The sequence below is a fragment of the Canis lupus genome, chromosome 10 (genome assembly GCF_011100685.1).
Source record: "Canis lupus familiaris isolate Mischka breed German Shepherd chromosome 10, alternate assembly UU_Cfam_GSD_1.0, whole genome shotgun sequence".
Classification (NCBI taxonomy): Eukaryota; Metazoa; Chordata; class Mammalia; order Carnivora; family Canidae; genus Canis; species Canis lupus.
Genome location: NC_049231.1, coordinates 25,057,392 through 25,084,066, shown reverse-complemented (window position 1 = coordinate 25,084,066; position 26,675 = coordinate 25,057,392). Strand labels below are relative to the sequence as shown.

Here is a 26,675-nt window from a genome sequence, read left to right as displayed (position 1 = left end):
AATCTCCACGGCTTCTAACATTGCTATTTTTCTTTTCCTTTTTTCTTTTTCTTTTCCTTTTCCTTTTTCTTTTTCTTCCTCTTCCTCTTCCTCCTCCTCCTCCTTTTTTTGTTTTGGTGTAAAAAAGGAGAAAAAGCATGCTTACTAAAGCATGGGGATAGGGCCCATGGGAGGAAAGAGTTGCTGCTTGCTATTTTTCTAAAGTAAAACTATTTCTAGGTGTGACTTTGTTAAGTAGTCCAGGTTCACCTTTGGAACAAAATGTCCTATAGAAATTCTATTTCTCTGTCAGATTTTTAGGTTTTTTCGCTTTGTGTCATATATTCACTCAATTGCCTATATTTCAGATACTTTAAGTACTAGAGATGTAAAAATGAATAAAACATGGCATCTCTGTCCCCAGAAATGTTTACTTTTTTTCACTAGGGAAAAAAAGAGAGACTTTCTTCCCTAATTACAAAAACTAATTTTTCACCCAAAGGCCCCTGCTCGGTCTCCCGGGAAGTTCTTCAGTGTTCCTGAGTTTCAAAACCTGACCTGGACATGCTCTCCACTATAGGTTTCTTGCCTTTTTCTCTGCCACCCCAGCTTACCATGCTCTTCTCTTTATTTCACTCTTTATGTTATATATATACTTTGATTATGTTACTTGGTAATGTAACTGTTTTCTTATTGAGCTTCTTGATGGTAGGAACCATTGTTTATTTATCTTGGAATCCCCTGTGGGACATGGTAGACTGTCCTAAAAGGTTTTTTTTTTTTTTTTTTTTTTTTTTTGTCCTAAAAGGTTTTAATTGAAAATGTCTAGGTCTGTATTTATTAGAGAACACACTGTGACACCTGCCTGTTCAGTGTATCTTTGTTGTTTCATCCCCTAGGGTCAGCAGCAGGCCCCGCAGGTCCAGCAGCCAGGCCTTGTGACTCCAGTGGCCCCAGGGATGGGTTCTGGGGCACACACAGCTGATCCAGAGAAGCGCAAGCTCATCCAGCAGCAGCTTGTTCTCCTTTTGCATGCTCATAAGTGCCAGCGCCGGGAGCAGGCTAATGGGGAAGTGAGGCAGTGCAACCTTCCCCACTGCCGCACGATGAAGAACGTCCTGAACCACATGACACACTGCCAGTCAGGCAAGTCCTGCCAAGGTGAGTGAGCTCAAAGAGCCTCTGTCCTCAGCAGTCAACATTTAGAGTCCAAAAGCAGAGAGAAAAGGTGATGGACTCTAGTTTGAAACTCCTTTATACTGAGAGTCTCTTATTCCATATTAGTGTATAATAAAATTCAGTATCATTTTGTCAGCATCTAGGGATGTGATAGAAATTTTAAAGGACATCCCTTTTGTGGTGGTCTGGATTGTCTTTGATTTGCCTGAGCATACTATAAACATTATTGAGCATTTGGTAACTATTGTATAGGCAAATACTAAAACAGTGTTGTTACCAACTTAATACATTTTGTATTAATGGAGTCACTAGAAATCTGTTGTTGTAGAATAAAGTAGATTGCTACCTGTGAAAAATAAGGGTTCCTGAATCAGATTGCTTGTGTTCGAATCCCACTTTGAGTACTCTGACTTTATGCAGGTTGATTAGCCAGGTTTTGCCTGTTCTCTTGACTATAAAATGTGAGTGCCAATAGCTACTACATAGGGGTGTTATGAAGATGAAATAAGTTAACATTCGTAGTACTTGTTCAGTGATGAATAAGTTAGCCGATACTAATGTTAAAAAGTATAAGCTGCAGTTGAAAAAAATTATTTTTCTTCTTTTTAGTGGCACACTGTGCATCTTCTCGACAAATCATTTCACACTGGAAGAATTGTACAAGGCATGATTGTCCTGTGTGTCTCCCCCTTAAAAATGCTGGAGATAAGAGAAATCAACAGTGTAAGTGATTAAATCTGTTGAAGCTTTTATACTAAAAATATTCTTAGACTCTTACCAGTGCAGTTTGGTGGGATTTAGAGTACTCCTTGATTATGTGAAGTTCCTATGACTGCCTTGTGCTGTTGTACTAGGTTTTTTCCACTCCTATTACATGAGGTTAGAATTGAGCTGCTTAATACCTAAAGATCCAGAAACTGTTAGTAGTCATTCTGTATAAAAACAGTAAATTTACGCTTCATTTTTACATTCATGAAAACTTAAAAGACAATAACATTGGGCAAGTTATTCTTTTATAGCTATGATCTAAATATTTAGATAATCTGAAGTTATTGAAAGAGAAAGGAAAAAAGTTTGAGTTTATTTTTAGAAGCCTGGGATGATGAGCAGCTTTTCTTAGGGAAAGACAAAAGTAAAAAGATGCAAGTGCAGCTACCAACATCTCCTCTCTAGAAACAAAACATTAAGCATTTAGAGCTGAAAGACAAATTCGGAAATATATGTGCAGCATGTGAAGAAGGAATTAAATACCATAAATTAATAAAGAAGTCATCTGTAGTCTGTAGGTAGAAAATAGGGACAAGGAAATAGTTCAGTAGAGGAAGGCATATAATAAAGTTCACTATTTTTTTTTTAAACCAGTCTTTTTTTTTTTTTTTTCAAGATTTATTTACTTATTCATGAAAGACACAGAGAGATAGAGAGGCAGAGACACAGGCAGAGGGAGAAGCAGGCTCCATGCAGGGCGCCCGATGTGGGACTTGATCCCGGGTCTCCAGGATCAGGCCCTGGGCTGAAGGCGGCGCTAAACTGCTGAGCCATCCGGGCTGCCCCAAAAAGTTCATTATTAAATTAAGAAATGAAATAAGGTACTGTTTCTCTCACATCATTGGCAGAAATTATGCTACCTGGTGGTGGCATTTGTGTGGCTCTGAGTTCTTCATAACACTGTTTGTGGAAACACCAATAGAACCTGTAGGGAGGCTTTTGGGTTCAGGATCAAAAGCCTTTCCTGCCAGTGACCCCTTTTGACAGTTCAGTTCTGCTTCTAGACATTTTTTCAGGGAAAGAATGAGAAATAAGATACGTGTACTGAGATGTTTCATAATCACAATAATTTTGTGTCTTTTAAATTTATTCAGATAGGTTAGTCTCTTTTTCTTACATCTTTAACATTGTAATCTCGTGTCTTTTGTCTTTCTAGCAATTCTGACTGGAGCACCAGTTGGACTTGGAAATACTAGCTCTCTAGGAGTGGGTCAACAGTCTACCCCCAGCCTAAGCACTGTTAGTCAGATTGATCCCAGCTCTATAGAAAGGGCCTATGCAGCTCTTGGGCTGCCCTATCAAGTAAATCAGATGCCGGCGCAGCCCCAGGTGCAAGCAAAGAACCAGCAGAATCAGCAGTCTGGGCAGTCTCCCCAAGGCATGCGGCCCATGAGCAACATGAGTAAGTTTGTGTCCTCCCTATTGATAGATATAATGTTGGTTATATGTATATATAACATGTAATATGCGGAGTTACCTCCTTAGTTTATTTTAGCCTATGTGTGTCTCTCTCTGTGTCTCCTCAATTTTTTTTGTTACGTGATTAATTCTCGAAGTAATGTTTAAAAATTATAGTATAAAAGCCTTATCATAATCAGTATACCAGGGGCAACTGCTAGTGACTTACGTCTTTAATCCTTCTATGTATATGTGAATTTGTATTTCTAGAAGTGGGATCTTAAGTGTTACTCTACAACAAACTATTTCTTAACTAGAACATCTTTCACTTTATATACCCAATTGTGATTAACGATTGAAGATTAATTTATTGTATAGAACAATCTTGGGATCCAGATTGTGGATTGTGGATCCAGATTGTGTGGCGCAGCGGTTTGGCGCCTGCCTTTGGCCCAGGGCGCGATCCTGGAGACCCGGGATCGAATCCCACATCGGGCTCCCGGTGCATGGAGCCTGCTTCTCCCTCAGCCTATGTCTTTGCCCCTCTCTCTCTCTCTCTCTCTCTCTCTATCATAAAAAAAAATAAAAAATTAAAAAAATTAAAAAAAACATGCAAAAAGAACAATCTTTTACACAGGGACATTTAGGTTTCCAATTTTCTTTTTTGTTATTTTAAACTACACAAAGAAATTGTTGTGGAGGTGCCTGGATGGGTCAGTCAGTTAAGCATCTGTTTGGCTCAGGTCATAATCCCAGGATCCTGGAATTGAGCCCCATGTCGGGCTCCCTGCTTAGTGGGGAGCCTGCTTCTCCCTCTCTCTGCTCATGCTCTCTCTCACTATCTGTTGCTCTGTTTCTTTTCTTCTCTTTTTTTTAATATTTTATTTATTTACTCATGAGAAACAGAGAGGCAGAGACACAGGCAGAGGGAGAAGCAGGCTCCATGCAGAGAGCCTGACATGGGACTTGATCCTAGGTCTCCAGGATCAGGCTCTGGTCTGAAGGCAGCACTAAACCGCCGAGCCACCCGGGGTGCCCTGTCACTCTGTTTCTCTCTCTCAAACAAAAATCTTCAAAAACAAAAAAAAGAGAGAGGTTGTTGTGTTTTGATTTGAAATGTATAGAAATGAGAGTGGCTATTGTTAATAGAGATATCCATATTCTTGCAGAAGTAGCGTGCCTTTTGAAATCGCTTATTGAACATACATGTTTACTTAACCTCTTCCTATGATATGACTGAAGAAGGGAAGAGTGAGCAGTGTTCCAATATCCTAATTTGGGGCATATTTTTTCTCTAATTGTGGTGAAGTAAAGGAAATTTGCATTTAGATTATCGCTCTTTACTGACAAGCAGTTGAACATCTATAAGCCATTTTGTTTAAATAGTTAAATAAGTAAGTCCACTGGTGAGTCAGTGACTTTTAATACTTTGCCTGTTTATTCCAAAATTCTCCTTGGTTATGAGTTCTGTAACTAGAAAACAGTCTGGGGGCACCTAGGTGGTGCAGTCATTTTAAGTGTCCAACTTTTGGTTTCAGCTCAGGTCATGATCTCAGGGTTTTGGGATCAAGATCAAGCCCTGTGTCAGGCTCTGTGCTCAGTGCAGAGTCTGCTTGAGATATTTTCTCCTCCTTCCTCTGCCCCTCCCACTTGTGTGCACACACACACACTCTCTCTGATAAATTTTTAAAGAAAAAAAAAAAAGAAAACAGTTGGTTCTGAATAATCCATCGTGCTTTTTCCTGTGAAATCCATTGTCAGCCTTTGGTTAATATTGTTGAAGTAGGCTTTAGTTTCTGCCCATTATTGTTTGATTCTAAATGAGGAAACAAAATTGGGCACACTACTATTACAAAAATGTAATCTTGTTAATTTTTGTTCTTAAAGAAATGTACATCATTCCTTGACAAGCAGTGCTAACTTGTTAAATAATTCTTGAGTGAGTTTTAAAAACTAGACCAGAAACTGGGATGAAGAGCTAATCCTGCCTTTTCAGGTTAGTTTTCAAACTCTTGTGAAATAGGGTCAGAAATCGAGATAATGGGAACTTCATTTTCCCCCTTCACCTTTTTTTTTTTTTTTTTAAACTTAAGATTGCTGTTTTTCTTCTCTCTTCCCATGACATCCAAAGTGGTATCCAGAGTCTTCCTCGAGATTTAGCTTCTCCACCCAGTGCAGTTGTCTACTTCTACCTGGCCTGGATTTTCATTTTTGTAGTTGCTATTTCTCGTTATTTTTCAAATTTCTGTCTTTAATTCCTATTTTTGTTCTTTTCCTCTCCTCTTGTATCGTGTGTATGTATGTTTGTGTATAGCCACAAACTCATTTGAAAGGTAGCTTTTCGAGATTTTTTTTCCCTTTTCTCAGTCTCTTTATTTTAGGATTAAAGATTAATCAAGTTTCCATCTACTTGTTAGTTCAGTTAATAGTGCCTTATTAGTAATAATCACCCTAAGCCAAAAATTCTAGAATGCCTCATTTTTTTTTTGTTGTGTTCAGTCCCATCTTAAAAAGTAGTATAAAAACATATACTCTTCTTTTTGACATGTTACATCCTTATAGTTTTGTGTTGTTGTTTTTTTTTTAAGATTTTATTTATTTGAGAGAGTGAGCAAGAGAGAACATAAGCCAGGGGAGGGGCAGAGGCAGAGGGGAAAAGCAGACTCCTCGCTAAGCAGGGCGCCTGATGCAGAACTCCTCCAGGTTCCTGGGATCAGACCTGAGCCGCCTGCAGTCACTTAACCAACTGAGCCACCAGGCGCCCAAATCTTCATGATTTCTATTCATTAGGTTCAAGCAAACATATGAAGTAGTGTTATTTCTTTTATACCAAAGCCTGCCTGCCTATCTATCTATCTATCTATCTAATTAATTTTGAAAGATTTTTATTATTATTCATGAGAAACACAGAGAGAGAGGCACAGACAGAGGCAGAGGGAGAAGCAGGCTCCATGCAGGGAGCCTGACGTGGGACTCGATCCCAGATCTCCAGGATTACACCCTGGGCTGGAGGAGGTGCTAAACCGCTGAGCCACCCGGGCTGCCCCCAAAGCCCTTTTAAATGTAATTAGTACTGTGTGTCTATGTTGAAGGGTGCGGTGCCCCCTTTCATTTTCTTTTTATGAGTTTCTTAAAACTTAAGAAATGCATCTCAAAGTGGAGTCTCCCTGACTGGGGTGTGTAATTTTCTCTAGTCTTTACTTTTTCTTTTTCTTTCTTGAGAGAGAGAGAAGGAGAGAATCTCAAGCAGGCTCCACACCCACCATGGGGACTGATGACCTGAAATCATGACCTGAGCCCAGATCAAGAGTCAGACACTTAACCAACTGAGCCGTACAGGCGCCCCTCTCCACATTTTTTGTTTGTTTGTTTGTTTGTTTGTTTGTTTTATTTATTCATGAGAGACACACAGAGAGGCAGAGACATGGGCAGAGGGAGAAGCAGGTTCTCTGCAGAGCCTGTGGGACTCAGTCCCAGGACCCCAGGATCACGACCTGAGCCGAAGATAGAAGCTCAACCACTGAGCCACCCAGGCATCCCCACTCTCCATAGTCTTTAAGAGGATTTTAGGAAAGCATTTTATTTTATTTTATTATTTTTTTTTTTAAATTTTTATTTATTTATGATAGTCACACAGAGAGAGAGAGAGAGGCAGAGACACAGGCAGAGGGAGAAGCAGGCTCCATGCACTGGGAGCCCGACGTGGGATTCGATCCCGGGTCTCCAGGATCGTGCCCTGGGCCAAAGGCAGGCGCCAAACCGCTGCGCCACCCAGGGATCCCCGTTATTGTTGTTTTTAACCCCCTCTTAGGATGTTAAATATTAGCCTGTGTAAGGGTATTCCTTCCGAAGTTATGATTGAGCCATTACTTGGATTCAGTGCTGAATATTAAATGGACCTGGGGACTTCGTAGAGAATGTTTTGCTATGCTTTTGTGTGCCATCAGAATGCAGTAAGCATACTGGTGGAGTGTCCTCACTTTTTCTTTTACCTCTTCATGCTGTTGCCATCAGTAAAGCAAATGTTATGAGTACTTAATTTCTCTAAAAAGGAGTATTTACATATGGGTTTTTAAATTGACAAATACAGAATTAGGAACATTACAATTCAGTTTTGAAAGACTACTTCCAGCAATTGCATTTCAGAGCTGGGTTGATGTTGTCAGATTTCTGCATTCTACATCATTTTAAAAGGCAGATTTCTGCCTAAGTATTTAGGAAAGATCATGAAGGAAACAGCATTTTCTTCATTAAATGTTTACAGATCTAGCCAATTATTTCCATTATAGGGGGAAGTTTTGTTTTCTAGTTTTTAACTAAAATATCTTGAGGTATATTAATAGAATTGTGTGTGTAAAATGTTTCTTTGGGGACACCTGGGTGGCTCAGTGGTTGAGTGTCTGCCTTTGGCTCAGGGTGTGATGCGGGAGTCCTGGGATCAGTCCTGGAATCAGTTCCTCATTGGGCTCCCCACAGGTAGCCTGCTTCTCCCTCTGCTTATGTCACCTCTCTCTCTGTGTGTCTCATGAAGAAATAAAAAGTTTTGTTTTTAACCACATGAAAATCTAATCTGGTTTAGTGTGAATATTGCTGTCAGATATTTTTATTTTTAAAGAAAGAGAGTATTCATTAAAATTGCTAATTGAAAAGATAATGTATGCACAAAGAACTATTCAGGCCAGTTTGAAGGAGTATTCAAATGTTTAACCAAAACACCATCTTTTCATTCCCCCTATCCAGGGATTATCACACTTAGGTTCCATTTTTTTTTTTTTTTTCCCACACTTAGGTTCCTTATGTCCTTATATAAATTGTGCTTATGAAAATAATGCATATATAGTTATGTTACCTAAACATTTTTGGTTCTAGTTTTTTGTTCTTTTTAACACCATTGTATTTAATGTCCATACATTTATGTGTACACCTATGAGAAGGAAATATCAGAAGTGGAAATACTAAGTCAAAGAGTGTACTTGTTTGTTTTTTTAATTTGCCATATAGCCCTAGTAATTATTTTCCCCTGTTTTTTTTTTTTTTTTTTAATTTTTTATTTATGATAGTCACAGAGAGAGAGAGAGAGAGAGGTAGAGACACAGGCAGAGGGAGAAGCAGGCTCCATGCACCGGGAGTCTGACGTGGGATTCGATCCCGGGTCTCCAGGATCGCGCCCTGGGCCAAAGGCAGGCACTAAACCGCTGCGCCACCCAGGGATCCCTTTTCCCCTGTTTTGACTTTTAACTCTTTGTTCATGGTGATTATTTTATTTACTACTCCAGTTTTTAAATGTTGTCCTTATGGCTTCTGGGTTTTGGGTCTTCGAAAAGACAGAATTTTCTTGTGGTATGTTCTAGTACTTTTATAACTTTTCGTTCATTTGTTCATTTGTTCTTTTTGCTATTGGTATTTAAAATATTCCCTTTTTTTGTTTGCTTTGACCTAGGTGCTAGTCCTATGGGAGTAAATGGAGGTGTAGGGGTTCAGACATCAAATCTTCTGTCTGACTCAATGTTGCATTCAGCCATAAATTCTCAAAAGTAAGTTTTTTCTTGGTGTGTGTCCTGTATAATGTTTTAAATACTGGTTAGAATTTTTTTTCCCCTCATTTCAAACTGTCCTTGATGAATGAAGGCAAATACTATATTTGAGTCCATGTTTTTAGCTTTCTATGATCTTAATTTGACATTGTATCATTTACCTGGGGGTAACCCTTATCTTCCCGGGATATTGTAAGAAGTTGCAAGTATGCAGCTGCTTAAAAAAATGAGTTTGCTCTATCCCAGAGGTAAGAATTAATCCATGAGGTGGATTTCCTGGGATAAGTTGTGTCAAAGTAACAGTTTAGTCCTACAACATAACACTTAAGTGTTCTAAACCCAAGACTTTCATCCTCTCCTCCAGAGGATGAAGTGTTGTGGCTTAACTCTGCTTTACACAAGTGCAAACACATACACACTTTCTCCCAGATTTCTTTATGTAAATAGACTTGTCATAGTGTGTTGGATCCATTGTAGTCATCACTGTCAGCTCTACTTTAACTAAGATCTTCTTTCTTCTACCTTCTTCACTAAAACTATTTAACAATTCCGTTTTGAAGCCCAATGATGAGTGAAAATGCCAGTGTGGCCTCCCTGGGTCCTATGCCAACAGCAGCTCAACCATCCAATACTGGAATTCGGAAACAATGGCATGAAGATATTACTCAGGATCTTCGAAATCATCTTGTTCATAAACTGTAAGATTGTGGGCATGTCTTAGTCATAAAGAGTTACCATGTCAACATGCTTCCAATCTACCAGGCACTTAACTATAAGAGGAGTATTATTGATTTTTCTGTAGCCTGGCTGTTGCTGCTAATGCTTATATGTTTATGTGGCTTTCTTGCTTCCTGTTCTTTGCTTTCCAGCTTTTCCACCATCATTTGTAGGAGTCTTTCAGCTTTCATGGTGTATAAACTATTCTACTTGGTGGCGGTTTTCAATATATTAGCTAAAAATTGTTCATCTTAATGTTACTGCCTTTGCAAAACTCAAATTTTAAAATAAGAAAAATCAGGTCTCAGTGCATCAGAATATGGTAGTGGTAACATTGTTTTCTTTTATTCCAAATAAAACTCTTAAGTTGTTGAGTGGGGCCACTCTGTGGTATTCTGGCCCTCCAAAAGTGCATTGTCGGTGGTTTGTGAGATTGCCCTGTTTGTTGCAGAGTTGATATATGCCACTCATTCACCCTCACTTCTTTAAAGATGTCTTGTCAGATGAAAGAAGGGAAAAGCATAAAGAGCAATAAAATGTACCCAGTATCATAAAAGTAGAGCTTGGACCTTGCTCATTACAGAGCTTGGACTTTGAATGATGCCCAGCATTTTTTTCTCAGAAAGCAGTCTTTTTTTTTTTTTTCATTTCTCTTCCACTTAACAGAAAGGTTTCCTTCATTGCATCCATGTTTTGTTTTTGTTTTTGTTTTTTTTAAGATTTTATTTTTTTATTCATAGACACAGAGAGAGAGGGGCAGAGACACAGACAGAGGGAGAAGCAGGCTCCACGCAGGGAGCCCCATGTGGGACTCGATCCTGAGTCTCCAGGATCACACCCCAGGCTGCAGGCGGCGCCAAACCACTGCGCCACCGGGGCTGCCCGCATCCATGTTTTTTTATTGGTTTAGAACCATGTGGCTTATCAAAATTTTATCTAAATTTATTTATATCTTACATTAGCCTTCAAATTATATTTGAATTTCATTTAGGAATTCAAAATGATGTCACTAGAAGTGGAATTTGACAACTAGGAGAGAACTAATTTTTAATAACATTAAATTTAATAAATGTAATAACATTTTATAAAGTTTAATAAAACTAAGATTTTAATAAAATGAATTAAAAGGGAACAACCAAAACAAACTTATTTTTATGATATTCAAATTGTTTAACAACGGTTACCTTATAACAATAGACAATAGATTTTTTTTGATCATCTGACTTGACATTAAAAGTGTATTATATGCTTGCAGATTTTTTTTTTTACCAGTTCAAATATTCTAAACTTCCATTTATTTCTTTTTCATATGCGTTTTCCAAGTCCTACACAAATGAACATGAGATACCCAAATAATAAAATTAGTGGCTGGAAATATATTTGTCAGATCTTTAGGATTTGTAGAGAATTGTTAGAAAGTAAAAAGACCTTGGGCAGCCTTGGTGGTGCAGCGGTTTAGTGCTGCCTGCAGCCCAGGGTGTGATCCTGGGGACCCTGGATCAAGTCCCACGTCAGGCTCTCTGCATGGAGCCTGCTTCTCCCTCTGCCTGTGTCTCTCTCTCTCTCTCTGTGTCTCTATGAATAAATAAATAAAATCTTTAAAAAAAAAAGAAAGAAGGAAAGTAAAAAGACCTTGAATGTGACAGAATCATTGTGTATTTCTGCCCTTTCCACTTCACATTTTGATCCTGTAAGATTTTGCAGTGATTATTAGGTTTGTTTTATTTATTTATGTATGTATTTATTTGAGAGAGAGAGGAGAGGAGAGGCACTCATTCAGCACCCTCCATGCTCAGAGCGTGAGCTGAAATCCAGAGTCAAGTGCTTAAGTTGACTTACCCACCCAGGTGCCCCTATTAGGTTTTATTTCATTAAGCTGAATAGTGAGGAGAGTAGAAGTTTCCGAAAACAGTTAAACAGTTGGTACTTGACACTATTAACAGAGGTCAGGTTTCCTTGCATCCTTTATGCAAATAGCACGGTATAATTCTTTTGCTCCTTGTTAGAGTGACAGAGACCACAGGGGATTTTTAATATGTCATTTCTTCTGATTGGGGAAAACTTTTGTTTACCACAGATACTATTATATTTGGGGCAGTGTTATTTAATATTTGAGCACATACCCCTTTTTATTTTACTTGTAATGTGCACATTTTATAAAAATAAGAAAATACTAATCAGGAAGAAGTTTAAACTGCTGTATATTTCTGTGATGAGAATGAAAAGTTGACATGGTATTATATTGGTAGAATTTTCTTTTCCTAGTGTTCAAGCCATATTTCCTACTCCGGATCCTGCTGCTTTAAAAGACAGACGGATGGAAAACTTAGTTGCATACGCCCGGAAAGTGGAAGGGGACATGTATGAATCTGCAAATAATCGAGTGAGCGTCTGTTTTTCTATATAAAGTCAGAAATGGACCTGTTCTAGTTGTTTACTCTTCTTTGTAATATAACAAATAATAGTGTACTTTAGAGATACCCTTTAGCTATCCTGTCTTATTCTCACTGTGCACAGTCAAGATAACAGAGCAGTTTTCTTAAAGTGTATGTCATCAAGAATCTTACATTTTTCCTCTTAATAATACAGTGCACTTGTGTGGCCCTTTATCTGGGTTGTCCTTCTGTCAACTTAAAAAGTGGTTGAGCTGTTAGCAGCTCTTTGCTATTTTCACTGGAAAATGGTGAATCAGCTGCTTAGTATGTTCATCTCAAGTAGTATTCCAGTTTTCTCTACATCATTTGAACTTTGTAATCTAAAATGGCACTTTCTATAAATAAAGCATATTCATTCCATGTGCTGTAAATTGCACGTATGTTATAAACCTACTCTTGAGAGGCCATGCTTCATTAGGTTCATAATAAAGTTGCTTTTCACATGATGTTTTCAAACATGAACTCCCATCTGGAATGATCTAAGAAAGTAGATTAGATGGTAGTTATCAGAAGGGGAGGTGGAAGGAAACAGGTGATGGGGATTCAGGAGTGCACTTGTCATGATGAGCACCAGGTGATATATGAAGTATTGAGTCATTGTATTATGCACCTAAAACTAATATTAGACTGTATGTTAACTAAAATTAAAACTTAAAAAAATAAAATAGATTAGATTTCCCCCCTTTGGGTTTCTGCTTACATCTTTAAATGAAGCTAATATCTATCTATTCTTCATTCATATTTTGTTACCTAATAGTAGTTCCTCTTTTTTCTTCTTCATTTCCAACCTTCAAAAAGGCGGAATACTACCACCTGCTAGCTGAGAAGATCTATAAGATCCAGAAAGAACTAGAAGAAAAACGAAGGACTAGACTACAGAAACAAAACATGCTACCCAGTGCTGCAGGCATGGTGCCAGTTTCTATGAATCCAGGGCCCAATATGGGGCAGCCACAACCAGGAATGACTTCCAGTAAGTGCTTTTTATTAGTTATTTTGGGGAGAAATTGGTAATAAAATGGTTTCTAACCAAAGTCATTAATTTGCATTAGCTCATGTACTTATTCTAGAGTTTCTGAATGACCCTTTTTTGCCTTTGCAAGGAAACGAATTCATCTTCTGGTAAAAGCAGTAACTGAAGAGTATATTTAAGATTTCTAGACATACAATAAGTATTTAAGTTTTGATAATCTGGCATCATTTTTAGAAGCCCAAGATACTCTTCTCTCAAAGTGGCATGTAGAAAATGATAGCTCAGAAGTTTACAGTGACTTGCATTTGGTAGCCATCCTAGATGTAGGCCAGGCAAATTCAAGGGCTCCACCAGCTCCACATCCTAAACTTGCAATAAATACCATGTTATTTGACATTGTCACATCTTCTTGACTCAGTATGTTTGAAGGCTAAGAACTATTTATTTCTTAGAACTGTTTAAAATTCATCTTGACAGGTAAGAGCCTTCTCAACCTCATGAATTAACCATATAGCCAGCATTATTATACATTCCCTTATTTATTCACTGGCTCATTACGAGGTTTCAAACAGTGAAATGAGGAGTTAGGTACACAGTGGTGAGGAAGAACATAGGCTATTTAAATAAATACAGATAAGCCCGTATTTCATGAGTCAGGGAAAACTGACTGCCATAGGTTAGATAGTGCCATCTGCGCCAGCAGGTGTCAAGTCATAGGTCAGGATTTTAGGTGGGCTAAGAAATTTCATCTGCCTCAGGCCTTGAAGTAGTAATGTGGTGAACTCCTGATTGCCACTGGCCTTTAGCAGCCCTATTTATTAAGTGCAGTATGCTGGATACATGTTCTCATTGGGCCATGATGTCAGAAGAATTGAGAAGAGCAAAAGTGTTTCTGGCAGGGGAAGAGTAAGCATGGAGACCCACTGGCATAGGAAGGGCAGCTGTTTTTTCAGTAGGTAGGAGAGCAAATGTTCAGAAACAAAGTCAGGACTAGAATTGAGACTGATTCAGTGCTGATGGTCCAAACCAGGACAATAAGGAAGGTATAGAGACAAGTGGGCAAAACTGAGATATTTGGGTATGATAGAACTTTCTGAAGTTCCTTAGAAATTTGAGCCAAGTCTAAAGGCTACAGATATTAAATTGTGGTCTTATGTTAGAGGAAAAGCACTATGGTAGGTAGGAACAAATATTAGTGGAACTGAATAACCCTACATATATGTTGACCTTTAGCCTATACTAAATCTGGCATTTTGTAGAATGAGATCCCTGCCTTATCCCATATGCAAGTTGACTGTAAAAGAATCAGAAGTTTTAAATTTTAAACAAAAAATTTAAAGGAGTACACAAAATGTATTGAAGAAAATATAAAATGAAATGAGAAATGCCTTTAAATAAGATATTACCTAGGGCAGCCCTGGTGGCGCAGTGGTTTGGCGCCGCGGTTTGGCGCCGCCTGCAGCCTAGGGTGTGGTTCTGGAGACCCAGGGTCGAGTCCCACGTTGGGCTTCCTGCGTGGAGCCTGCTTCTCCCTCTGCCTGTGTCTCTGCCTCTCAGTCTCTCTCTCTCTCTCTCAATGAAATATATAAATCTTAAAAAAAAAATTAGATATTACCTCAAAGTTTTGAAGAAGAAAACGACTACAGAAGATTCCATAACATAATTAATGAGCAAACCAAGGAAAATATTTTCAAAATTAAAGGTGCTAATTTCCTTAATATGTACCTTGGGGAAAAAGATGAAACATGGAAAGAAAAATGGGAAAAGAAAATGAAAGAAAAGTAAAATCAGCATGACCTTTTGGGGGTCTCTAAAGGTTAAAATGGCTATTAATGACTGTATAGCAACGTGGCTCTGGAATACACTGTTGGTGAGAATTTATTTTAGTTTATTTTTTTGTTATTTTTTTGTTCGTGGTGGTGAGAATTTAAATGGTTTTTTCATTCCCTTGAATCCAGTTATGTTTCTAAAAATTTAATTTTAAGTACTATAGAATTGCACAGAAATATTCACAATAATATATGCATTGCTAAAGTAACCACACAGCTGTACACTAGAACATTTTAATTGAGGCTTCTCCAGAGCATTCCCTTTTTACCCAAGCAGTTGGAAGGTTGAACAGATTTAACCAACCATCTGGAGCCCTCTACTTAAAGGTGAAGGTCAAGGTGTGGCTGCTAGAGAAACCACTCTAAGGTGTTTCCACCTACCCTCTTGAACAAATAACACACCCTGAAGGAACTGCTCCCTGTTATATAGAGATAAATAAGGATCATAAAGGATTCATCCTGTGGTCTTTGTGTGGATAATTAAAGCTCCAAGAGAAATTAATTATAGAAAAAGGAAACGTTTAAAAGAAAAAAATTACACAAAAGGGAAGGAAAGCAAAAAGACAGCAGAGAATCGAAAACAAACTGGAAGAATTGAGTTTAAAACCAGATTGGCAATTAAAAAAAACACACAAGAATTAAAACAGCTTTATTTAAAAAGGTACAGAACATGGAGTGGCTGGCTGAGTCATTTGAGTATGCAACTCTTGATCCTCAGGGTCATGAGTTTAAGCCCCACATTGGGCTGTAGAGCTTACATGATGAAAAAAATTGGTAGAGAGAGGATAGATATATAGAAAAAAAGATTTGAGAGATCCAGTAAACCTAATATTAGGTACTCTTGCCCCATTTTACCAGTAAGGAACTGAGGCATACAGAGGTTGCCTAACTTGCCATAGTTATACTGTTAGTGAATGGCAGAACCAAGAATCAAACCCGGGCATTCACAGTCTGTTTAAAACATGAAGATATGTTCAATAGAATTGTAAAATAAAAGATAGTTTTCTTGAAAGAAAGGGCTTAATTGTCCAACCTAGCTCACCATTGTCTCAACATAAAAGTAGATGAGGAAACATCCAGAAAATAAAACCAAACCATATTAGAAAAGGGTGGTTAATTTGACCACATTTAAAAACCCGAAGCGCACCATAGGAAGAAACTATTTATTTTTTATTTATTTATTTTTAAAAGATTTTATTTATTTATTCATGAAAGACAGAGAGGCAGAGGGAGAAGCAGGCTCCATGCAGGGAGCCCAATGTGGGACTCGGTCCCCGTTCTCCAGGATCCCAGCCTGAGCCAAAGGCAGGCGCCAAACCACTGAGCCACCCAGGGATCCCCAGAAACTAGTTTAATAAGATAAGCACTCACATAGTCATTGCAGGTTTTTTACAGTACCCAAGATACGTCCATCATTGGGTCAAGAAAATATGTGTGTGTGTGTGTGTGTGTGTGTGTGTGTGTGTTTGTGCGCACACACACCCACACCCACAAATACTATTCAGTCATAAAAAAAGGTAAGTCGGATCCCTGGGTGGCGCAGCGGTTTGGCGCCTGCCTGCCTTTGGCCCAGGGCGCAATCCTGGAGACCCGGGATCGAATCCCACATCGGGCTCCCGGTGCATGGAGCCTGCTTCTCCCTCTGCCTGTGTCTCTGCGCCTCTCTCTCTCTCTGTGACTATCATAAATAAATTAAAAAAAAAAAAAATTAAAAACAAAAACAAAAAAAAGGTAAGTCTTGCCATTTGTGACATGGATCGCCCTTGAGAGCACTGGGCTAAGTGAAATAAGTCAGAAAGACCTACCATATGATCTCCCTTTTATTTGGCATCTTTATGAAGAAAAATGAGCTCATAGATACAGAGAACAGTTTGGTGGTTGTCAGTGGCAGAGTGGGGGTGGCAGTATGGATGAGGTGGGTGAAATGGATGAAGGAGATCAAAAGGTACAAACTTGCAATTATAATGAAGTTCTGAGGATGTGTAAGGTACAGCATGATTACTATAGATAATAATACTATAGTAGACCTTTGAAACTTGCTAAAAGAGGCGATCTTAAAAGTTCTCATCACAAGGAAAACAACTCTTGTTGCTCTATATGGTAATGGATGTGGAATAGACTTGCTATGGTGATCCTCTTTTAATATGAATAAATATTGAATCACGTATACCTAAAACTAATATATTGTCACTTACATCTCAGTTTTTTAAAAGATAGACAAATGCAGTGGGAAATGTGGACAACACAGTTTTTATACTCATTTAATGTGATCTGTCAAATTTGTAGGAATTTATTTCTACCTCATTTTTATATTTGCATGGGAAAATGATTGTGGGTACAAGGAAAGATTATGGAAGACTTAAACATTCTAATTTTTGTATTTCTTTAAAGTTTTTTTTTCCCCAAAGAGCATGCATTAAATAATCAAACGGTGGCTATGGTAGGTATCTGTATTGGCCTAGAAAGATGTTTATAATAAGTGTATATAAACAACATATATGTACAGTCTGAAAATGATGAACCTAATTGTTAGGTTGAATAAGAAGCTGACTCCTCAGTTTTTTGCAAATATAAAAACTTCAAGAAAGTTGACAAGTATGTATGTTATCTGTGTAGTTTCCCAGAAATACTAACCTGTTAATACTGGTTTCTGATTGTCTGATATATGTACTTTGCATTGAGGTTATTTAATGTGAATGAGAAGTATTTTAATGAATGGTTTTATACATGTATGTATATGTATTTTTAAAAAAATCTCTAAATAATTAATTACCAGCAGAATGTTCCTTCAAATGTTCATCAGATAATCCTTATGATAAGAGGATTTAAGACCTCTTTAAAGGGCCAACATGGGTTTTTGGACACATTTATACAATTTAGGCAACAAAAACCAACATGTGCATCATGGTTGTAAATGAAGGTGTTAGGTCTAGATGTAGGCCTAGACCTAGAATTAGGTTTTTGTTTTTTCATTTGGTTAGTCTCACATATTTGAAAAGATTTGCATTAGGATATGGATTTCTGGTTTCCTTTAAGAAGGGAAGTATCTAGCAGATTTGGCTCTCTCACCCACAAGGGTACCACAGTCTCTAGCTAGAGTATTGGCTGCTTATTATAAGAGTTGCGATTTCTTCACTTCATCCCCGTCACTCCCTGTTTCTGTTGCTTCCGATGCCTAGTCCTTCCCGTTCATTGAAACTAACTGCCTTGTCTGGTCCCTGCTGGCATTTACCTTGCAACACCTATCCATATTACAGGAAAAACATTCTTTATGTATTAGGTGAAAATCTTTTACATAAAGCATATATAAATACACATGTGGGAGATTAAAACTATAGAGGTTTATCTGTCTTATATTCTCTAATTTTTATGTAGTGAGCATAGGTTATACACGTAATTTTGTAAGTCTTGCACAAGTGTGGGTAAGAGTATATGAATAAATGTTCAGAATTCTCTCCAGTATTCCATTTGAGTGTGTTTTAGTTTTATATAAGCACAACATTAGTGGAAAATCCTAATGGATTTAATTACTTGAATTACACTCAACCACTTAGTTGTATGATCATTTTTGTTGCTAGTTAGTATAGCACACTTGCAGAAGTGACAGAATTCGGAGTTGTCTGAAGATAGTAGGCTTCTCTTTAGAGCATGGTCTGCCACAAGGATACCTGAGCTTGAGTGCACAGCACTTTGGGTCAGCAGGGGGTGTCCAGGCTAGAGTTAGGTCACTGCAAGCAATCCTGTCTTTTCCCAGAGTGCTATAGAAGTATTTTCTCTGCACCGTAATATGGAAAAGGTTGGGAAGCACTGTGCTGGAGGATGTCCAGATAATCCAAGAAACCATTAGAACTTATATACTTTTGATCCTTGAACAGCCCAGGAATTAGGGGCCCTGACCTCAACACAGTTAAAAATCCACATAACAACTTTTGAGGTCCCCCACAATTTAATTATTAATAGCCTAAATTGTTGACCAGAAGCTTTAGTGAAAACACAAACAACACATATTTTGCATGTTAAATGTGTTAAAAACTATTCTTAAAATAAGCCAGATAAAAGAAAAACATTAAACTGAGAAAATCCTGAGAAATATACATCTACCAAAAAAACCCATGTATAAGTGGACTTGTGGAGTTCAAATCTTCAAGGGCCAGACTGTATATTTTGATACCATTTTTAAATTATTTCTACTTTTGTATTCAAGAGGTGCATGGTATATAGAGCAGTATAACATGGATTATTTAAGGTCACTGTTCACAGTGGGTTTGTGCACATAAAAACAAATAAGGATACACAATCAGATTTGGTCACTGAACAAAATCTGTGGCTGTCTCCTCGAGGTGTTCTGCTGTATAATAACCAAAGCATACAGCTTAGTCAAATAGTAGCACATTAAATGCTCTAGTAGCCTTTGTCTCTCTTTTTAATGGAAGATTTTACATTATTTTTACATTATTTTCCTGTCAACACTGAAAGAAAGCAAAGATTTTATACTATAACTATATATATATATACTATATAACTAATTATATAATATATATAACTATATTATATATACTATATAACTATAACTCTTTGGAGGCTTTTCTTATATTCCAGAACTAACATAACATTTTCTTCAGGTTCCTAAGTGTATACCTTTATTCTTTATAGATATAGGCCAAATTTTTCAAGATGCTACTAAAAATACTTTAGTGGGGTTTTTTTTCTTTTCTTTTTCTTTCTCTTTTTATTATTATTATTTTTTTTAGTGGAAGGGCCACTGACTAAAAGATGATTTTCTAGGGGCTCCTGGGTGTCTCATTCAGTTGAGCATCTGCCTTCAGCTGTGGTCAAAATCCCAGGGTCCTGGGATGGAGCCCCACATCGGGCTCTCTGCTCAGTGGGGAGTCTGCTTCTCCCTTTCTCTGACCTTTCTCCCTGCCCATTTGTGCTTTGTCTCTCTCAAAAATAAATGGATAAAATCTTTTTTTAAAAAAAGGGGGAAAAAAAGATTCAGGCTTCTGGATGGCCCAGTCAGTTAAGCATCTAACTTTGGCTCAGGTCATGATTCTGGGGTCTTAGGATCCAGTTCCTTATCAGGCTCCCTGCAAGTGGGGAGTCTGCTTCTCCCTCTACCCTTCCTCCCTGCTCATGATCTCTTTCTCTCTCCCCCCAATATATAAATAAAATCTTTAAAAAAAAAAAAAAAAAAGACTTTGTAACCATTTCTCTGTTCTACCCTAGATGGCCCTCTTCCTGACCCATCTATGATCCGTGGCAGTGTGCCAAACCAGATGATGCCTCGGATAACTCCACAGCCTGGTAAGTTATGAAAGAAATCCATGTATTTAATTAACCATGGTTTTGTTGTTGTTGTTGTTGTTGTTTTTAAAGTAAGCTCCATGCCCAATATGGGACCCTGAAATCAAGAGTGCCATGCTCTACCGACACCAGCCAGGTGCCCCAACCATGGCTTTTTAAAAAAATTTTTTTTAAATTTATTTATGATAGTCAGAGAGAGAGAGAGAGGCAGAGACACAGGCAGAGAGAGAAGCCTGCTCCATGCACCGGGAGCCTGACGTGGGATTCGATCCTGGGTCTCCAGGATCGCGCCCTGGGCCAAAGGCAGGCGCCAAACCGCTGCGCCACCCAGGGATCCCCCCAACCATGGCTTTTTATTTAAAACAGTCTCTGGGGCGCCTGGGTGGCTTAGTGGTTGAGGATCTGCCTTTGGCTCAGGTCATGATCCCAGAATCCTGGGATCAAGTCCCACATCAGGCTCCCTGTGGGGAGCCTGCTTCTCCCTCTGCCTATGTCTCTGCCTCTCTCTGTGTCTCTAGTAAATAAATAAATAAAATCTTAAAAAAAAAAAAAAATGAAACAGTCTCTGGTGTACTACAAAATTATTCCTGCCACCTTGATTCCTGCCTCAGGCCAGCAGCATGTATCATGATAACCTATGAGATCAGAACACGTTTTGGAGTTGGAGCCCAAGGAGAGAGGAAGGGAGAGAAGGAGGGGTGGGTATAGAGCACAGGTTGGCTGGCAGGTCAGGTAGAAAGTCATGAAATGATCAAGCATCCATTTAAAAACAGCTGGTCCAGGAACACCTGGGTGGCTCAGGCGGTTAAGCATATGTCTGCAGCTCAGGTCATGATCCCAGGGTCCTGGAATCGAGCCCTGCCTGCATCATACTCTCTTGCTCAATGGGGAGCATGCTTCTCCCTCTCCCTGCCATTCCCCCTGCTTGTGTTCTCTCTCTCTCTGTTAAATAAATAAAATCTTGAAAAAATTATAAAATAAGATAAAAATAATTTTTAAAAAATAACTGACCAAGATTAATTTTATTCCAAGAACTTATGTTAATTAAGTGTCCTTGTAGCTGAGAATGAAACCAGTTCATTCGCAGTTAAAAGCAGGTTCCTTGGGGGTCCCTGGGTGGCTTAGCAGTTTGGTGCATGCCTTCGGCCCAGGGCGTAATCTTGGGGTCCCAGGATTGAGTCCCGTATCAGGCTCCCTGCGTGGAGCCTGCTTCTCCCTCTGCCTGTGTCTCTGCCTCTCTCTCTCTGTGTCTCTCATGAATAAATAAAATCTTAAAAAAAAAAATAAAATCTTAAAAAAAAAAAAAAAGGCTCCTTTATTTGTCCTGATAAAATGTTACAGAATCAGAATTCATTCTAGCTCTCCAATTCCATGAAGGTATTCAGACCTAATATTTTGTACTCCTAGGTTTGAATCAGTTTGGCCAGATGAGTATGCCTCAGCCCCCAATTGGACCCCGGCAAACCTCTCCTCTTCAGCACCATGGACAGTTAGCTCAGCCTGGAACTCTCAACCCAGTAAGTTTGACATCTTTGGGCATTTTGGCCTTTACCTAACATTGAAAAATCCTTTTTGTTTTTACTTTGTCAACAACAAACAAACAAACCTTACAGTCGTTTAAACAGCTAACTATAAGTGATTAAACTTTAAGGTTGATTTTCCTTCTGCAATTCTATTGTATTTGGCCCTTATTATACATGTGATAAATGATTATATATGTATTTTAGAGATGAGAATAGTTACTTTTTTTAAAGTGGAGTAGGAGAAAACTAAACCTTATGCCACAATTAGGTAGTAAATACTATAATCCCTAGTTTTCATCTATCTCTATTACCTATAAATTGTTTTTAGAAATTTATCCTACAAAATAATCACTAAGGTACCAAAAGGCTGTAATTTGGAGAAAATTCATGTTAAGGATCTTGTGTATACTCTTATTTTGAAAAAAGGCCATATCCTGAATGTACAATAGGGGGTTCATTATGGTTAAATTATGGTACATTTGTAAATTGAAATGCTCTATAAGCATTTCAGAACTTACATGGTGGCAAAGAAGCTGTTTACAGCTTTAAATGAAAAACCAAGTTTCTGAAGTATATGTGTTATAGAATCCAATGTAGTTAAGAACTCCATTTTGGGAGTTGTCTAGCATAGTGTCGTGGCAGCAGACTGCCATGTTTATAAGATAAATTATCTTTCTTAGATTATGAAATTTTTGGCCTTTGGTAGTCTGTAATTCCTTTCTTTGTTAAAGGCCTATAATTTTAGAAATGAAATATAATAATCATCAAGATAAAGTACAATTCCACTAGAGAGTGCCCTCATGTCCCCTTCTACTCAGTGCCTATCCCCTTTAGACAACCAATACCTTGATTTCTATCACCATGTTTTTCAACTTCATATAAGTGGAATTACTCAGATGTACTTTTGTGTTTAACCTTTTTGGCTTAGCATAATGGCTTTGATGTTGATCTACTTTGATTATGGCAGTAATTTGTTCTTTTATTGCTAATATTCCATTTTGTGAGTGTGCCAGAATGTGTTTATTTTTTGTTATTGATGGACACGTTGTTTCTAGTTTTTACTTTTGCTAATAAAAGCTACACTAAACACTTTTTCACCCCTCTCCAAAAAGAAATGTAACAATCCTCAAATATTTGTGGACCATGAATGCTACCAAGTTCAGCCACAACTTTTTTTAAGATTTTAATTATACCAAGTATACAGTCTTACAGTTTGTGCTATTATAATATCATGAAATAAGCAGACGTCATAAAGGTGTAGTTCACTGTCACTTAACAGTGTGCAAAGAGCAGTTATCTCTGTACCTTGTCAGGTGCATTTGTGTATCAGGAGAATTGGTTTGTCTGTAAGCTCCTGGAATTGCTTTAGAGTAGGTTTGAGTCAGGCGTAAATCCTGGCATCAGAGTCCAGGGGTTGAATGCTTTCTTCTTTTCCTACCCTGCTTTCCCCTCAGCAGAGCTAGAGCAGTTGGTGATTCTAGCTATAGTAGAATAACCATAATGAAGCAATTGGTGTTATGTGTTTTTTTGTTTTGTTTTGTTTTTTCCTTTCCCTATGCAGCCGCAGCCTATGGGCTATGGGCCTCGCATGCAGCAGCCTTCCAGCCAGAGCCAGTTCCTTCCCCAGACTCAGTTCTCAACACAGGGGATGAATGTAACGAATATGCCTTTGGCTCCGACTGGCGGCCAAGCACCAGTGTCTCAAGTAGGTCTCACAGATGGGTTTTGTTTCGTTTTGTTTACTTGTTTTTGTGATTTTTTTAAATGTCTCTCGATACAGGTTTTTACAGGAAAAAGTGGCAGCAAATAATCGGTGAAAATAGATGATTTTTAAGTTTTAATAAGAGCAGTTATGGAAAGGATGCCTGGTTGAGTGTCTGCCTTTGGTTCAGGTCGTGATCCCAGGGTCTTGGGATTAAGTCCCACATTGGGCTCACTGCAGAGAGCCTGCTTCTCCCTCTGCCTATATCTCTGCCTCTCCTGGTGTGTCTCTCATGAATGAATAAATAAAATCTTGTAAAAAAGGTAAAAAGAGCAGTTACGGACATAATGGTACTCTGAACATGAAGAGATTATTTTGTGACATAGCAGTGCTGCTAATTGCTACAAACTAGGAAAGAGATTAAATTGATAGTTGTAACCATTTTTTTATAGTATTGAATGCTTCCTAAAATGAAATCTTAAGAGCTATAGTGCAGAAGAACAAACTGTGGCTCAAGAGAGCAGAGCCAGGCAGAAAATACTGTGTACTCCACCGTCCTGTGCCCCTGCAGTGGCTGAAGCCATTCTGGTGAACTTTTTTTCTGAAGCTATGCCCCCAATAACAGGATATTTGAAACATTTTGAAAAGAAAGCATATTGCATATAGTCTAGCTGTGTAAATATTTCTTTTGTGTTCTGAATTGCCATCTTATTCTGTTTCTCATTACACAGGCACAAATGTCCAGTTCTTCCTGCCCCGTGAACTCTCCTATAATGCCACCAGGGTCTCAAGGGAGCCACATTCACTGTCCCCCTCTTCCTCAATCAGCTCTGCATCAGAATTCACCCTCCCCGGTACCTAGTCGCACCCCCACGCCTCACCACACTCCCCCAAGCATAGGGGCTCAGCAGCCACCAGCAACAGCAATTCCAGCCCCTGTTCCTACACCTCCAGCCATGCCACCTGGGCCACAGACCCAAGCTTTACATCCACCTCCAAGGCAGACACCCACACCACCACCAACGCAGCTTCCTCCTCAAGTTCAGCCTTCACTTCCTCCTGCTCCTTCAGCTGACCAGCCACAGCAGCAGCCTCTCTCACAGCAGAGTACAGCAGCGTCTGTTCCCACCCCGACGGCGCCGCTGCTGCCCCCGCAGCCTGCAACTCCAGTAAGCACAGACTTACTTGGGTTTGGGGGAATCTTTTCAAATTGTACTGTAATGTTAGATTATTTATATGCCAGTTCTGTTCTATATTGTGTTGTCTCTCCAGTTAAACTAGAATCTCTTTGTAGTTAGGGACTTTCCTTTCCTTCCTATTCTTTCTTCCCATTATAGTACCTAGCATAGAGGGAGCTCAAAGATTCTGCTTAGGTCTGATACTGACCATTGTATCTTTTGAATTGTGTTCTGAGACTTGAAGGCATATAAGCAGGGTGACAAGGGGTAAGAATCCATAGTATGTTTAGTACACCACATAAATTTTCCATTTATGTATAATTTCTTTCAAACTGAGCTGTGGAATACTTGAGAGTGAATGAACAAAACTATAGGTTTATGAATGTCTGTGGTCCTAAGGTTGAAAATCATGACCTAAAATGAGAAAAGTATGGGCCTGGAACAGTCAGTAGCTTCCTTGTGAGAGGCTCATTATGTACATAGGAGAAATCCAAGTTCACATCTAATAGTTGCATCCTTACTAATAGAATTCTCAATAGAATTCTGTATGTCAAGGCTCAGGACTTTTTATTTGCTCACTTATATTTTATTTCTCTGTCATGTTGGTGAACAGAGAAATCCCTTGAGTCAATAGCTACTTCATAAAACATCATAAGTTAGCAACTGGTTCATCCCAGCCTCTGATATGCAAGAAATAGCAGAGTGCAGAAAGGAAACTTTTGTTTAGGGTAGTTCCTAAAAATACTAACTACTCATGAGGTTTCTTATTGGATGACTTAGGAAAAAGAGATTGCTAGTTATCCCATTAGAATGTCATGATTCAAAACAGTTACTCAGTGTGGGAGTTCATTATATGCTCTCTACTTTTTCTATACATTTGCAGCTTTTCCCATCAGAAACTTAAAACAAATAGTCAATCCTTATTTTCTTTGTTTCTCCTCTGAGGCAGTCATCTCTAAGACCCTACCCCTCACACATTGCACACAGCTAGTGCAGAAACTGGCTGTCTTTCCTGTGTATAGTCAGCCAGCCAGTGTTGCAAGTCCTCAAGCTCCTGTGCTGAAGCACAGTTTACTTCAAGGACATGAAATAGTCCAAGTATGAGAAAGCACAATAAATGAATATAATGATTCAAGTCCAGAGATAGAGGGTAAATGATGCTGTCCTATTGTGGAGCTTAAACTCTGGTTGTATCATTGGCAAACTTTTTGTTTTTTCCCTTTTTCTGCCCAGCTTTCCCAGCCAGCTGTAAGCATTGAAGGGCAGGTATCAAACCCTCCATCCACTAGTAGCACAGAAGTCAATTCTCAGACCATTCCTGAGAAGCAGCCTTCACAGGAAGTGAAAATGGAGGCTAAGATGGAAGTGGATCCACCAGAACCAGCAGATACTCAGCCAGAGGATATTCCAGAGGTGAGAGCAGGGCAAGGACTGCTGTTGGTTAGGACCTCAGTCTAGGAACCAGTTTAGCATTCTGATAATTAGGTCTCATTTCATTGATTTCCACATGAGGAAGGGTCTTTAGATATGTCCACAGGACAGAGTAAATAAGATAATAATCTTGTTGCTTTCTGGTGGCAAGTCTTTGGAATACTAAAAATGTTGACCTTGTCTTTCAGACTAAAGCAGAGGACTGTAAAATGGAACCTACAGAAACAGAAGAAAGAGGCACTGAATTAAAAGCTGAAACAAAAGAGGAGGAAGACCAGCCAAGTACTTCAACTACCCAGTCTTCTCCAGCCCCAGGACAGTCAAAGAAGAAGAGTAGGTCTCTTAGGCTCTCTGTTCCTGGAGGCTAGGGGAAAAAAAGAAAACTTTGAGTAGAATGGGATCAGGCTTCTTAGGTTTTAGAAATTGACTTTAATGTGATTTCATTTAAGTTTAGAGTCCTTTTGGCTTGGTATCTTAGTTATACTAATGTTGGAGAAGACTGTTTCTTTTTTATAGGTCAATTTCCTTCCTGCAGTCATTGGGTCAGTTATGCCCATGATTTCTTCAGGGTTGGGTGGTTAACAACTCCTCAAAATTATCTTTTTTTCAGAGGAGAAAAATTGTTACATATCCTTAACTCAAATGCAGGAAATATTAGCAGTGATAATAGTACTGTTTATGGTTAACCTCCTGCCCACTAGGCATTGCTGTTTGCATTGTCTCAT

At 38.6% G+C, this 26,675-nt stretch overlaps 1 protein-coding gene and 1 long non-coding RNA gene across 3 annotated transcripts in view; one reads left to right on the top strand and one right to left on the bottom strand.

Annotated features, from left to right (window-relative positions):
• Positions 1-26,675, top strand: part of EP300 (E1A binding protein p300) — an 80,204-nt gene that overhangs the window by 30,683 nt on the left and 22,846 nt on the right. The window contains exons 4-16 of one of the 2 annotated variants that reach the window (XM_038550446.1): positions 879-1,140; positions 1,768-1,881; positions 3,083-3,328; positions 8,765-8,858; positions 9,419-9,556; positions 11,841-11,958; positions 12,809-12,983; positions 20,039-20,116; positions 21,524-21,633; positions 23,201-23,344; positions 24,073-24,510; positions 25,753-25,932; positions 26,139-26,283. In XM_038550446.1, coding sequence (XP_038406374.1) covers positions 879-1,140; positions 1,768-1,881; positions 3,083-3,328; positions 8,765-8,858; positions 9,419-9,556; positions 11,841-11,958; positions 12,809-12,983; positions 20,039-20,116; positions 21,524-21,633; positions 23,201-23,344; positions 24,073-24,510; positions 25,753-25,932; positions 26,139-26,283 — 2,242 coding nt within the window. The remainder of the gene's footprint in view (positions 1-878; positions 1,141-1,767; positions 1,882-3,082; positions 3,329-8,764; positions 8,859-9,418; positions 9,557-11,840; positions 11,959-12,808; positions 12,984-20,038; positions 20,117-21,523; positions 21,634-23,200; positions 23,345-24,072; positions 24,511-25,752; positions 25,933-26,138; positions 26,284-26,675) is intronic. The other variant, XM_038550447.1, reaches the window with a different exon arrangement.
• Positions 22,821-26,675, bottom strand: part of LOC102155369 — a 42,629-nt gene continuing 38,774 nt past the window's right edge. Inside the window, exon 6 of the long non-coding RNA XR_005365554.1 lies at positions 22,821-26,314. This is a non-coding gene — a long non-coding RNA (uncharacterized LOC102155369). The remainder of the gene's footprint in view (positions 26,315-26,675) is intronic.